The 14,377-nt window shown below is 29.8% G+C and overlaps 1 protein-coding gene across 4 annotated transcripts in view; it reads left to right on the forward strand.

The window, feature by feature from the left end:
* Nucleotides 1-577: 577 nt before the first annotated feature.
* gol (ring finger protein goliath) overlaps nucleotides 578-14,377 on the forward strand; it is a 342,552-nt gene continuing 328,752 nt past the window's right edge. For all 4 annotated transcript variants that reach the window (XM_075378321.1, XM_075378324.1, XM_075378322.1 and 1 more), the window contains exon 1: nucleotides 578-2,007. In XM_075378321.1, the coding sequence (XP_075234436.1) occupies nucleotides 1,485-2,007 (523 nt within the window). In that variant the 5' untranslated portion in view covers nucleotides 578-1,484. The remainder of the gene's footprint in view (nucleotides 2,008-14,377) is intronic.

The raw sequence follows: 14,377 nt of genomic DNA on the forward strand, positions 1-14,377 counted from the left end.
CGGCATTTTATATCGCATCTGCTTCGTCCATCTCTAGTAATTCTACTTCCCAAATAACAAAATTCTTCTACCTCCATAATCTTTTCTCCTCCTATTTTCACATTCAGTGGTCCATCTTTGTTATTTCTACTATATTTCATTACTTTCGTTCTTGTTTATTTTCATGCGGTAGTTCTTGCGTAGGATTTCATCTATGCCATTCATTGTTTCTTCTAAATCCTTTTTAAAAAATAAAATAAATAATAATTAAAAAATAAATAAACCAAAATATTATTTATCTAATAAGTAAGTTAATTTCAAAATAATTTTAATTATTATATAAAAAATGAAAAAAAAATTAAGTTAAAAAGTAACAATATATATTTTTTTAAATTATATATTAATCAATTAAATAATTCGTTATTGTATAATTATTTAATTAAAAAAAAAAATATATATATATACATAAAACTATGTAGAGATAGAATACTCGTTACGCTACTGTGAATAGTCGATAACAGTTTATTGAACAAAATATGATTGTGAAAAGAGCGACAGTGGCGCATTCTTCTTGTGATACTGCGGTATTACAGAGAGGGATTGTGCTAGGTGTAAATAGAGAAAGAAAGAAAAGAGCGAAGAGAAGTGGAACGACAAAACGTTACGTTGCAACCGATCTCAATTTTATAAGTTGGTACCAGATAGGTAGTGGGGATATAGATTTACTTGGTCGTATTATGCTTATAATATAGGCCTTCGAACCGACTAGTTGGGGAGGGGTGGTTATTATTTCTGTATGTGTTTAGTATAACCTCACAATTGTCAGCTGATCCTTTAGTAGGCAGTTCGTAGAGCTACGGTTTATAACAGTTAACGTTATTAGTTATTTTTTTTTACGTAAATGTTATTTCGTAGTTGACATAATTCAACGGTTATTATTATTATATTACATATACATATATATGTTTGTTTAATTTTATTTGTAATTAATTGTGTGATAATAGTTATTTTATTATATTTTATTTTGTGAAGTGATTTTAATTAATTGTGTTTTGTGTTAATGTATTTAAAAAAATGTGTTAACTAGTAAACAGTGTTAAATACAAAAATAAAATAAATATGTTCACACGTGAATTAGATTAAACAAGCATTATTATTGGCTTCTTTCTTCAAAATAAATTATTCCGACAGCTTTATAAGGTTTCTTCCTTTATCTGTTATAAATAACAAAATAGGATAACGAAGCTTGATATTACTGCACGTTTTAAAACTTAGGTTTACTGAACAACTGATGCCATTGTCAGTCTGTAGACCTAACTGGATACATCCATCAGTTAGGTGACAGAAATGTCAATTAATTATCTTTTATTATTTTATTTTAATAATAATAAATATAATTTTCTTCATTATTATAATCAACGTCAGATGTGAGATAAGTGCATCATTCAAAATTATATACTGTATTTAAAACAAAATAACAAATATTTCGTTAAATTAACTTAATAATGTCATCAAATGATAATTCATCATTAATATTTTTATTTTATAATTATTTTACAATATTTATCTCATTATTATTATTAATTCGACCGTGTAATTGTGAATGGACCAGTGGTGGTATGGCATCGACATTTCCACACCACGATGAAACCAGTGAAAGTTATACAATGGCATATATAAATGTAACTTATCGCGATCCGATTTCAAATAAATTATATTCGGAAAAATCAGAAAACGCTAAATTTGGTGGAGCTTATATATATCCTGCAAAAGGTGTTTTAATACATATAACATCAGCTAGAGGTGATCATACTGGCTGCAGTTTACCGTTTAAAAATACATTTCATGTAGGTAATAATAATAATTTACCAAATGAACCGTGGATTGCTTTAGTTAAAAGAGGTGGTTGTAATTTTCAAGTTAAAGTTGATAACGCGTTTCGAAGTAATGCATCTGGTATTATTGTATATAATGATCGGGACAAGGCTGTTTTGGAAAAAATGAAATTGTCACCAATGGATTTAAACAGTAAGTACATTATTTATTTATCTATTATTAAAATTTATTATAATTTTTTTTATTAATCAAATAAAAATATATTTTAGAAACTTAAAAAAAAATCTGATAACAAAGTTGTTATACTTTTCTGGCCGTGGTTTTATTTATTCGTATATAATGGGAAAAAAATCCGGAAAGCGGAGGTAGATTTCATTGGTGCTACGTAAGGGATAAAAAAGATTTCCACCTTAAAATTTCAAATTTACTCAATACGACAATGGTTGCAGGTGAAAAAAAATTTCACATGTTCAGCGAAGCCCCATCTTCTTACAATTCCAGCAACATTTTGGTCATCCCTTGTCGTAAGGGTTGGTTATATCAAAAATTGTTTCAGACAAAAGTTTTAAGTAATTTTTAGAGGACTAACGATCCCTTTAAAACGATTCGATTCTGTGCCTATTAAGGAAAGTATTATGATTCATTTTTGTGTTCGAAATACAATTTTTTCAACCCCCTGCGCCAATGATTGGTGATATAAAAAAAATTTACTTAAATAGGTTTTAGGCCCTTATCCAAAAAAGAGAAGGAACGATAAACGAATTCGATATTTCTCTTAATAAGAAAGTTATAGCGATAATTTGTTGTTTTTTTTTTATTTTGCTCATCTCTTGTAACGGTTAGTCATATAAAAAATTATTTCAGACAAACGTCTTAGTTAATGTTTACAAGACTAACGACCACTTTAAACAGATTCAATACTGTTCCTTTTAAGAGAGGTATGATTTTTTTTGTCTTCAAAACCCCATTTTTTCCACCCCTCTGGGCCAATCGATAGTGATATCAAAAAAACTTTACTTCGATAAGTTTTAGAACCTTATCCAAAGAATTGAAGAAACTTTAAACGAATTTGATATTTTACTTAATAAGAAATATAGCGATATTTTTTTTTTCGAAAAAGCCCCCTCATTTCCATTCCCATGGTTCGATTTTGGTTGTTAACCAACTCGATAGAGATTTTGGGACATGTTATTTTTAAGGAACAATTTGAAATGATTGTAAAATTACGGCAGTTATCGTGTCCACAAGAAAGTGAAATATATATAAAATTTTGAACTGACGTTGGTTTTGGGGTCTGAGGGATGTGAAACGCGAAGATATGTCGAAATTTTCTGGAAGTCTAATCATGGTACCCATTACAATCGGTAGATTTTTTATGAAATCTTCCTTATAATTATACATAAAAAACAAAATCCAAAAAATCCCAAAATCGATATCTTTAAACTTTAATCGGCTCTCGCACCCCTAATATTGTCCCAAAGTATTTCTTTAGGTCACTTGCACTACTATTATGTTTAGGAAAACATAAAAAGAATTCTGTTAAAAGATATGCAATAAATTAATTTCTTCCCGAGTTTTGCGGAAGGGAAAGAATTTAGGAGTAATTTTTTTTTTTTAATTGAAAGATAAGTATGTACGGATGTATTGAGCTGAATATAAATTGGGGTTATGTTGGCTAAATTTTGAGAAATTTGACCTCAAACAAATTATCTATCCCCACCCCCTGGAGATATTGACCCCAAATTTTTCCTAACATATACAAGAGTCTCTGTACCTTTTTTTTTTTGACAAAATCGATTTATCCAGTCAAATGTTATTAGATTCAAACACGTGAATACATACGGAAATTTCTCCCCAACTTTTTTTTTGTTTTTTGGGTTCACTGGGTCATGAAACAGCGAAATTCAAAATAAAAAAAAACGTATCCCTTTTTTGACTGATTATCATGTAATAGCTGTACATCTATGATACCAGAAAACTAAAATAAATTTTTTTTTGGCTTCAGTCATTTGACTGGTTTGATGCATTTCTCCAAGTTTCCCTATTTACTGTCAGTCGTTTCATTTCGGTATACCTCCTACATCCTACATCTCTAACAATTTGTTTTATATATTCCAAACGTGGCCTGCCTACACAATTTTTTCCATCTACCTGTCCCTCCAATATCAAAGCGATTATTCCAGGATCCCTTAATATGTGGTCTAAAGTCTGTCTCTTCTTTTAACTATATTTTTCCAAATGTTTCTTTCTTCATCGATTTGTCGCAACACTTCTTCATTTGTCACTTTATCCACCCATCTGATTTTTAATATTCTTCTATAGCATCGCATTTCAAAAGCTTCTAATCTTTTCTTCTCAGGTACTCCGATCGTCCAAGTTTCACTTCCATATTAAGCTACGCTTCAAACATGTTTTTTTCAAAAATGTTTTCCTGATGTTTAAATTCATGTTTGATGTAAGAAAATTATATTTCTGACTGAAAGCTCGTTTCGCTTGTGCTATTCGGTGTTTTAAATCCCTCCTGCTTCGTTCATCTTTAGTAATTCTACTTTCCAAATAACAGAATTATTCTACCTTCATAATCTTTTGTATTCTACGGTCCATCTACATTATTTCTGCTACAATTCATTCCTTTTGTTCTGTTCTTTTTATTTTCATGCGGTACCCATGTCATTTATTGTTTCTTATAAATCTTTTTTACTATCAGGTCTAATTACTATATCATCAGTAAATCGTAGCATCTTTATCTTTTCGCTTTGCACTGTTACTCCGGATCTAACTTGCCCTTTAAAATCATTAAATGCTAGTTCTATGTAAAGATTAAAACTACCTTACTTTAAATACTTTTAAGTAAGTTTTAATTCAAGAAAACTGAAATACTTAAAATAATAAAAACAATTCGATTAAACAAAAAGTGACTCCCCCGCGTAATTTTTAATTAATTTAATTTCTTATTTCATTGTAATTTAATTATTTTATGTATTATTTTTTTGCTTGATGATATATATTGCCACATAAGCTTGAAGCTTGTGCATAGATATGGAAATGTAGTGTATGAAAAAAAAGCCGTGCCTGACCGGGATTCGAACCCCGGACCTCTCAGATGAAAAGCCGAAACGCTAACACTCGCGCCACGGAGGAAATCAGGAATTTTGTTGCCTATAATAATGATTTATTATTATTTTTAGAATTCTCTTGTCAAGAAATTAACGTCCTTTAAGGTTGTGACAGTTTTTGTTATTAGTTTATAAAAGGTGAAATTATTTTATTTTTATCAAAGTTAATATTTATATTGATTTCCAATGAGAATGCTGTGGAAGGTATTATTATATGGCTTTGCCGGCGTAGTCTGGAAAGTCATGCGATATTTTACCAGTATTTTTTTTTATTTTCATTACTGTCTTATAAATAATTTGACATGTATTTTAATAATTAAAGGGAAATGGTTGATATGAAAGGTGAAAAAGTACCAGATATACCAAGAATCAAACCTATAATAATGTGTCACATTAGTCCCTAAATATATATATATATATTTTTTTTTTTGTTGAGATATAAGCCCGTAAATATCTTCTCAACCCATAATTAATTATTATAATAAAGCAAAAATTTTTTTTGTTTTTTTTCATTAATTATTATTTGGATTTTTATCTTTAGACTAGATTAACTTACTAAAATTTAATTAACTAGATTTTCAATTATGAAATTTTGTATAACTTTTGAATATGTAATTTATATTTATAAGAGTGATTCAGGAGGATAAGGCAATACTTTGACAACTCATTCTAGAGGCTAAAAATAACAAAAAAGTTCATATAAACATAGATCCGAAAACGCTTCGTTAGCGAGGTATACAGGGTGAACGATTTCGCTCGAGTTTGAGTCCTCCGGGTAAATTAAGGCTTTCTGAAATACTGAGAAGGTCAATTAAGGGGAAAATTCAATTGTTTCTTGTGGTTTTTGAACTGGGAAATCGAAAAAAATAGGTCCCAGAGCTGTACCTATCTTAGTTTCTAAGATAATCTATGTAAAACACCAAAAATAGGGTCAAAAAACACATTTATTTACGTTTGAAGTACAATAACGTTGTTAAATTGGAAATAAATCATACATTTTGTATGCTTCAATTCTTTTTACAACGTTTCTTGCAACTCTTTTCAAAGTTTGTGGCTGGATATTTAATACAGCTTCTTCAATATTGACTTTCAATCGTTCAAGTGTTCGTGGTTTGTTGCTGTAGGCTTTTTCTTTGAGGTAACCCCGTAGAAAAAAATCCGCCGCAGTCAAATCTGATCTTGGTGGCCACAAGCCTCGACCGATAACACGATTACCAAAGAATTCCTCGACGAAATCAGAAGTTGAACCTGCGTAGTGCGATGTCGCACCGTCATGTTGTAGCCGGCAGTGTCTTCCTCTTCCAAAAGTGCGATGAACTGAAATAAAATATCCTGATACGTTCTACATTAATGGTGTACTCGAAAAAAATAAGACCGATTATTTTCTTCGGCGATATCGCGCACCACACGCCCGACTTCTGCGGGTGTAATTGTTTTTCGTGATAAACGTGGGGATTTTCAGCGCTCCAAATTCTACTATTTTGGCTGTTTACGTAGCCATCCAAATGAAACCGTGCTTCATCTGTGAAAAATAACGAATCCGTAACATTAATTCCCTCACGCAGAAATCGACGGAACCGTTGACAATATTGTAGCCGTTTTTCTTTGTTGGGCTCAAGAAGTCGATGAACCGTTTGAATGCGATAAGGTTGTAATTGTAATCGTTTGGTCGCTCGATGAACAGTTGATTTAGACATTAGACAAATTAATTTCAGCAGACAAACGTCTGATCGATTTATTTGGCGAGGCGAGTAATCGGTCTTTTATTTCAGCGACTGTATCCGTATTCAACACTGACGCAGATCTTTTGTGTTCCTTGTTATTAACAGAACCGGTCTCTCTAAATTACTAAACTAACTAAGCTTTTATAACAATGTTTTCGTATAAGTATTATTGTTGTAAAATAAATAAATAATTATTGTTGTGTTGTTTTAAATAAATTATAAAAACTGCGCCACGCTTTTATTTAAATAAATATTTTTTATTATTTTTTATTTTATAATTTAATAATTATTACTTTTATTTATTAGATATTTATATAATTTATTTTTTACTTTTCAGTGCATTTTTATATTTGTTAATATATTATATTTTTTGTTTAAAATTCTCAATTTGATTTAATTCTTATTTTTTACTTTTTTGAGGGGTTTTCTAATTTGTTTCCTTTTTTTATTAATGTTACTATCAGTTAAATAAAAGGTTTTTTAAAAAATCATTTTTTATATGTAATCAAATATATTTGTGTTATATTTTTATGTTTTTTGTTAGTATATTACTAGCTGCAGATGCGTGTCGTAGGCACGCCCTCCGGTTGGGTTGCCCTGGCGGGCGGCGTCTCCGAATGTGATTATTAGGTATCCAAAATTGATTACCTCTTGTGTGAAAATATTTTTTTTGAATGATGAATATTGATATAACGAAAGTTAAATTAGAAATTTAACTCTAGAAATTGATATTAACGAATCGGGATTTTCCGCTACTGATCGGTAAATTCCGGTGCCTATTTTTTGGTTATAGTTCATTATTTTTTGAAGAAAAACAATCATATAAATAAAAAAATCTGATGTGAACACCATATGACTTCCTTTTGTGCCTATTAATTTACATATACACATTTTTGGTGTACTACATTTAAACTTATTTTATTTGAAAGTGAAATACGATCCTACAATTTTTTAATAAAGTGGACACTTACATAAGTGTTAAAATATTAGTTTTTATTAACACCAAATATTTACACAATTATTATTAATTCAACAATATTATCAGAAATATTAGGTTAGTGTAAAAATCCCTATTACTCTTTAAATAAATGTAATCCTTATATCTATGTAATACTATTTTTTTAAATTATTATGATGTAACCATCAACAATATGAAAACAAAAACGAATAATCAGATAGATGTTTCACCAAATCTGGTGTGGACACCGCATGATTTACTTTTAAGAGTATTAAATTACAGATATACATTTTTTTTTAAATGAAAAGTACATAAAATTTATTTCATTAATAATTTCTGATGTTTTTATTTTATTGTTATTATTATTTATCGTAATTATTTTTTACTATCAAAGGTTAATAATTATTAATAAATCAATATATTTAAATTAAAAAAAAAAAAATGGTAAAAAAAGATAAGTCTGATTCGAACCGATGTGTCTTCCCCTTGAAACATCCAAATATTTCATTAATTTAACTTTTATTTGACTATAACTCTGGAACTAATAAATTAAGTACCAGTTATGATATATCGTTGAAAAGATCTCAATGAGGGCTTATTACCGAAGTTAACGAAAAGTCCAACAATTTTTATTTTGTGATTTTTTTAACACTTTTGGTTCAGTCGATTGCAATAAAAATGGGAATTGGACAACTAGATGTTACAACAATCCTAATTAAAAAAATTTCAATATCCTACGGCTAATCGTTTTTGAGTTATGCAAGATACATACGTATAGACGTCACGCCGAAACTAGTCAAAATGGATTCAATGATGGTCAAAATGGATATTTCCGCTGAAATCTGAAAACCTAAATTTTTCACGATTTTAATACTTCCTTTATATCGTACAAGGAAGTAGTAAAATTATTGTATTTGTTTTTTTCCATATTAATTGGCATTAGATTAATTCGTTGTTATTATCATCATTATTTGTTGTATAAAAAGCTTTCAACCACTAAAATGTCAGTCAAAAATAAATTAATAATAATAATATAAAGATTAAAAAATAATAAAGTTCATAAATTTGTACTTTTAACCTAATATTAAAATCGAAATAAAATTATAGAAAATAATTACTAAAGGCTTTTAATTAAACAGACAGATAACTTTATTTATTCAACTTTATTTAATAAAACTAACACTACTTTTCATTATAATCTTCAGCTATATTTGGGTCTTGTACAATTTTTATTCCATCTATGAAGTAAAATAAGTATTGTGATCGTGAAAAATCTCGGTTTTCAATTTTCAACGGAAATATCCATTTTGACCACCCCTGAAACCATTTTACTACTTTCGGCGTGACGTCTATACGTACGTACGTACGTATGTGGGTATTTATCTCGCGTAACTTAAAAACGATTAGCCCTAGGATGTTGAAATTTTGGATTTAGGACTTTTGTAACATCTAGTTATCCACCTACCTCCCCTTTTGATTGCAATCGACTGAACCAAAAGTATCCAAAAAAGCCCAGAATCTAAAAACATTTGGATTTTGGACTTTTCCTTAACTTCGGTAATAAGCCCTCTCAATGAGAGCTTTTCAACGACATATCATAAGTGGTATACATATCATATCATATACACGAGTACCTGATGTCAGGAGGACACGCGTACGATTCAACTGCCGCATGACTGTGCGCCACATATTCATAGATGTGTATGTTATGCGGCGTTGCGTCTTAAATTTAATCTACCCAGAAACATAAGTAGTGTCTTGTACAATGATAATGAAATTTTAAACCGGATGTTTCTATTTTTGCGTAGTACTGGTTAATACAAAAAAATTGAATATTGTCGTGTATATTTTTTATGCTAGAAGAGTTTTTAATAAGTTTGTTTATTATTTTTTTTTTTAATTTTACTTTCAATTTTAACTTTTTTGGTTCTGCGTTTTTGATTATGTTATCCGAGTAGGAAGCCTTTTACACTCCCTATAGGAATTATTTCCGGAATTATTAATATATAAAATAATTAATAATTTTATATATTAAAACTATATATATAAATTTTATATAGTTTTTTTTTTATTATTTATACTTTTATGTTTTAAAGACTCCGTCTGTGATATTATTTTTAAGTTGTATTTCACTTTTTTAATTTTTGTTCTTAACTTAGTTTTAATTTTTTATTATATAATTTATATTAGTTTTAAGTTTTATTTAATTTTGTTATTTTAGTTTTTAAAATAGTTTTAAGTTTTATGTTAGATCTTTTGTGGTTTTTAGTTTTCTTTCTAGTCTTTCTGTTATCCGAGAATGAGCCTTTTACACCCATCTTTGGACTTTGTTAAATTCTATTCACTATTGGTTTTATTATAGATTTTATCTCTAATACTAGTTGTATATGTTATTCATCTTTTAGATTAGCTTTATTTTCTTTTATTTTTTTATTAAAAAAAAATTCCGGGCGATGATAACGCGCAGGCGTTTTTCGCCTCCCCCCCCCCAAAAAAAAAAATCATAAGTGGTACTTAATTTCATTGGTTCCAGAGCTATGGAAAAATAAAAGTTTAATTAATGAAATATTTGGATCTTACAAGGGAAAGACACATCGGTTCGAATCAGACTTCACTTTTTTTACCGTTTTTTTTTTTTTAATTTAAATATATTGATTTATTAATAATTATTAACCTTTGATAGTAAAAAAATGTTTACAATAAATGATATTCAATAATAACAAAAAATAAAATCAGAAATAAAATTTTTTGTGCTTGTAAAATTACAATACTTGTACTTAAAAAGCGTACAAGGAAGTCATATGGTGTCCACATCAGATTTTTTTGTAACCTTTATTAATAAAGAAAAGTAAATATAATTATAAAAATTTGCATTGCTAATATTTATTAACGTACTGTTTTGTTATCCACAAGTGAATTTCAACCGGTTTTATACTCTCAGAAAAATCTTATCAGCCAACATTTTGAAATAAACAAAACATTTCATAATAATTGAAATTATTTTCAAACAACTGACATTTTCTTTGTAACGGATGCCAAAGTGAATGTCAAACAGTTTCATTTTATAATATACGAGTAGTTTTTCGCTGTTGCCATTTGCTCTACAATTGACCGACTCTAGTATTATTCGAAATTAATTTATAAAAATAAAATTGGCTATAATAATAACATATAAAAATATATTTTTATGTCTATAGGGTTGTCATAAAAGAATGGTGCGGTTTTGATCATGGTTTAAATTAAAACAGAATTACTTACAGTTTATGTTTTTTATTTTTCAAATTTGTCGTCTCAAACATTTTTTTACATAATTAATAAATTTCAATATTAAGTCGCTCGACAAATATCCAAACGATACTCAACTTCTCTCCAAACATTAGTTAACATTTCTTCGTTAATGGTTCTCATTGCTTCATTAATCCTGTTTTTAAGTGGTTTAGGTCGCGAATTATTTGTGTATAAACAACGCTTTTGATGTACCCCCACAATAAAAAATCGCAAGGTGTCAGGTCTGGACTCCTTCGAGGCCAAAGTACGGGTCCTTGCCGGCCTATCCATCGATCTCCAAATTTTTCGTTCAAAGCGTCCGTGACCGATGCATTGAAGTGCGGAGGAGCACCATCTTGTTGGAAATGAAGTCGATGAATGTTTTCGAGTTCATCCGGCTGAGGAAAGCAATAATCGGTTAACATGTCAAGATACACAACTCCATTAATTGTTTTTTCAGCAAAGAAGAAAGGCCCTATTACACTATTTTTCATCGCACCACACCAGACATTAACTTTAGGCGAATCGCGTTGTTTCTCGGTAATTGCGTGTGGGTTTTCAGAGCCCCGTATTCGTGAATTGTATCTGTTAACACATCCATTCACATGGAATGTAACTTCGTCTGTAAAAATTATATCGTCTAAAAATGATTCGTTTTCACTTATTATGTCCGTCATTTCAACAGCGAAATTGTAACGTTTTACACCATCGTCGGGTTTCAATTCCTGCAGTATCTGGATTTTTATAAGCGTGTAATTTCAGTTTTTTACGTAAAACTTTGTGAACTGTTGATTTTGGAATACCTAATTCGACGCTTCGATGGGGGATGGACTTCCCAGGACTTCTAATTGCCGATCGTCTAATTAGTTCAACCGTTTCGTCTGGTACATTTGGTCTGCCGGTTGATTTCTGTTTTTTAACCGATCCGGTTTCTTCGAATTTGTTTGAACCAACGTGTTATGTTATTTTAGTGTGGCGGATATCTTCCGAATTCACGTCGAAACGCACGTCGAACTAAAATATCGGATTTAATTCGGCCATCAATAAAACCCACTTTTCTTTGTCTTTATCCGAGAACATAGTAACTCACTAAACTCACCGCAACAACAATACAAGAACTGACATTGTGGTTACAACTGCTGATAAACAAACTTTTGGGTTGGAGGCTTTCAGGGATACTAATATAACATCTAGAAATTTCCCTACAATCTTCCTATAGAGACTGCCCCTTGGCCACTTCGCGGCCAGCATTTTTCATATAATTTTATAATATAGGGAGAACCAAACTTCGCTCATATCTCGAGTCAAAATTAAGGAAAATTTTTGGGTGAGTTCTCATTAGATGTAAATTAATTCTCCGAACGTTTTAAATCATTGCCCGATCCATTAAATCAATTAGGTCTCGAGTTATTGCCATTTTCGTGTTTTAAGCATTTTATTACAATTGTATAATAGTCACAAACATCTTACAAACGTGACGTTACTGTCTTATTGACGTACGAATTAATTTTATTCTTGACGACCGACTATTATGAACATACCTGTTTAATTTTAAAAACAATTATTGATTTGAATTTAAATTAACATTCCTGAAAATCCCTGAAGATGGAGTAACAGCTCCGAAAGTACTAGGATTTACACTTTTTAAATTGTTAAGTGGAAATTTAATTTATACAATTGTATTCATACCAACAGTGCCAAATGCTTAGTAAATTAAATTTTTATTACAGTTTTATAATGTAGGGTTAGATTTACCTAAAACGTTATCTGAACGTTTTTACCTAAAGTTTTAGGTAAAAAAAAACCTAAACTTAACCCTACCCTTACCATTTAAACTTTTGTAGTTACCTCTCCCCATGAAACTTAGGGAAGCGTTGATTTCATACTTTAAAATAGAACGTTTTGAAGTAGGAGCATCTGTTAAATGTCTTTTCTCTAAGTTTAACTGTTGAAAAGTTAATTAAAGAATTGTTGCCGTATTTTATGAATACTATATTAAAAAGTCTTGTGGAGGGAGAGATAGAGAGAGAGTGTGTGATAGACAAGCTCCATTCTTGAACTTTTTATTTTTGTCGGTTTCTTATGATCTAATTTTATCATTATTCTTGTGTTTGGATACAAAGTTTTTATGCTAAGTGCAAAAAGTAGTTCTTATAAATTAATACAATCCTATAAATTATTTTTTATCTACATTATCAAAAGCATTTTTCAAAATTAATAAATCTTGAATGAGTTTTTAAACTAAATTCTTTTTATTATTCAACGATTTTCATTTCTGGAGGGAAATTACTTTATTTCAAAATAAAATTTCCGATCTCCGTGAGATAACGACTTGGCCTTTCATCTTTCTTCGAATACCGGTCAGACGTGACGTTTTTCATAAAATACATATATCCCTAAAAACGTACTTCTCTGTAAGCTTCAGTGGTGAATTAATTCAACAAAAAAGAAAAAAAATAATGTTCTAGTTTGTGAAATTTAAATAAAAATATTTCTTTAATTTTTACATTATAATATTTTATACTGTTGATCTATGTTGTAAAGTAGTAACATTTTGTTTTTTCATAAAAAATTTTCTGGGTTCAAATCTAAGTTTTTTTGTTGATACAATTAAATATTTACAATCTGTTCCGAAGAGAAAGCCCAACCGCAATTAACTGTTCTATATTCCGTTTTTATTCTGGCGTCACATTGGCAGTTACCGATGCATGATAATGAAATGAAGTGTTTTTTGTAGCGTACGGAAAAAATGTCATGCTTGACCGATACTCGAACCCACAACTTCCCGGTAAAAAAGGAGAAACATTACAACTCTTCCACGACTATCGACAAAATTATACTTATATAGCTAAATATAAAAGTTTGATGAGATGGAATATTGTTATCTTTCACTCGGAAATATATTCCTAAAAAAAAAAAATCTTGTAATTGGATTTGAGCTTTTGGTACTTTTTCGTTTTACGCCCCCCCACACTTTTTTCACATTTTTACATGTAAAAATTATTTAATATAGTATATTTTATCGTACTTGATGAATAAAACATTAGAGAAATATCGTAGTAACTCTATTAACTCAATAAAAATAACCCTTCCTTTCTTTCTTTTTCCTGTTTAGCCTCCGGTAACTACCGTTTAGATAATTCTTCAGAGGATGAATGAGGATGATATGTATGAGTGTAAATGAAGTGTAGTCTTGTACATTCTCAGTTCGACCATTCCTGAGATGTGTGGTTAATTGAAACCCAACCACCAAAGAACACCGGTATCCACGATCTAGTATTCAAATCCGTGTAAAAATAACTGGCTTTACTAGGACTTTTCTTTTTCTTTTTCCTGTTTAGCCTCCGGTAACTACCGTTTAGATAATACTTCAGAGGATGAATAAGGATGATATGTATGAGTGTAAATGAAGTGTAGTCTTGTACATTCTCAGTTCGACCATTCCTGAGATGTGTGGTTAATTGAAACCCAACCACCAAAGAACACCGGTATCCACG

This window comes from Lycorma delicatula, chromosome 11 (assembly GCF_047948215.1).
Source record: "Lycorma delicatula isolate Av1 chromosome 11, ASM4794821v1, whole genome shotgun sequence".
NCBI classification, from domain to species: domain Eukaryota; kingdom Metazoa; phylum Arthropoda; class Insecta; order Hemiptera; family Fulgoridae; genus Lycorma; species Lycorma delicatula.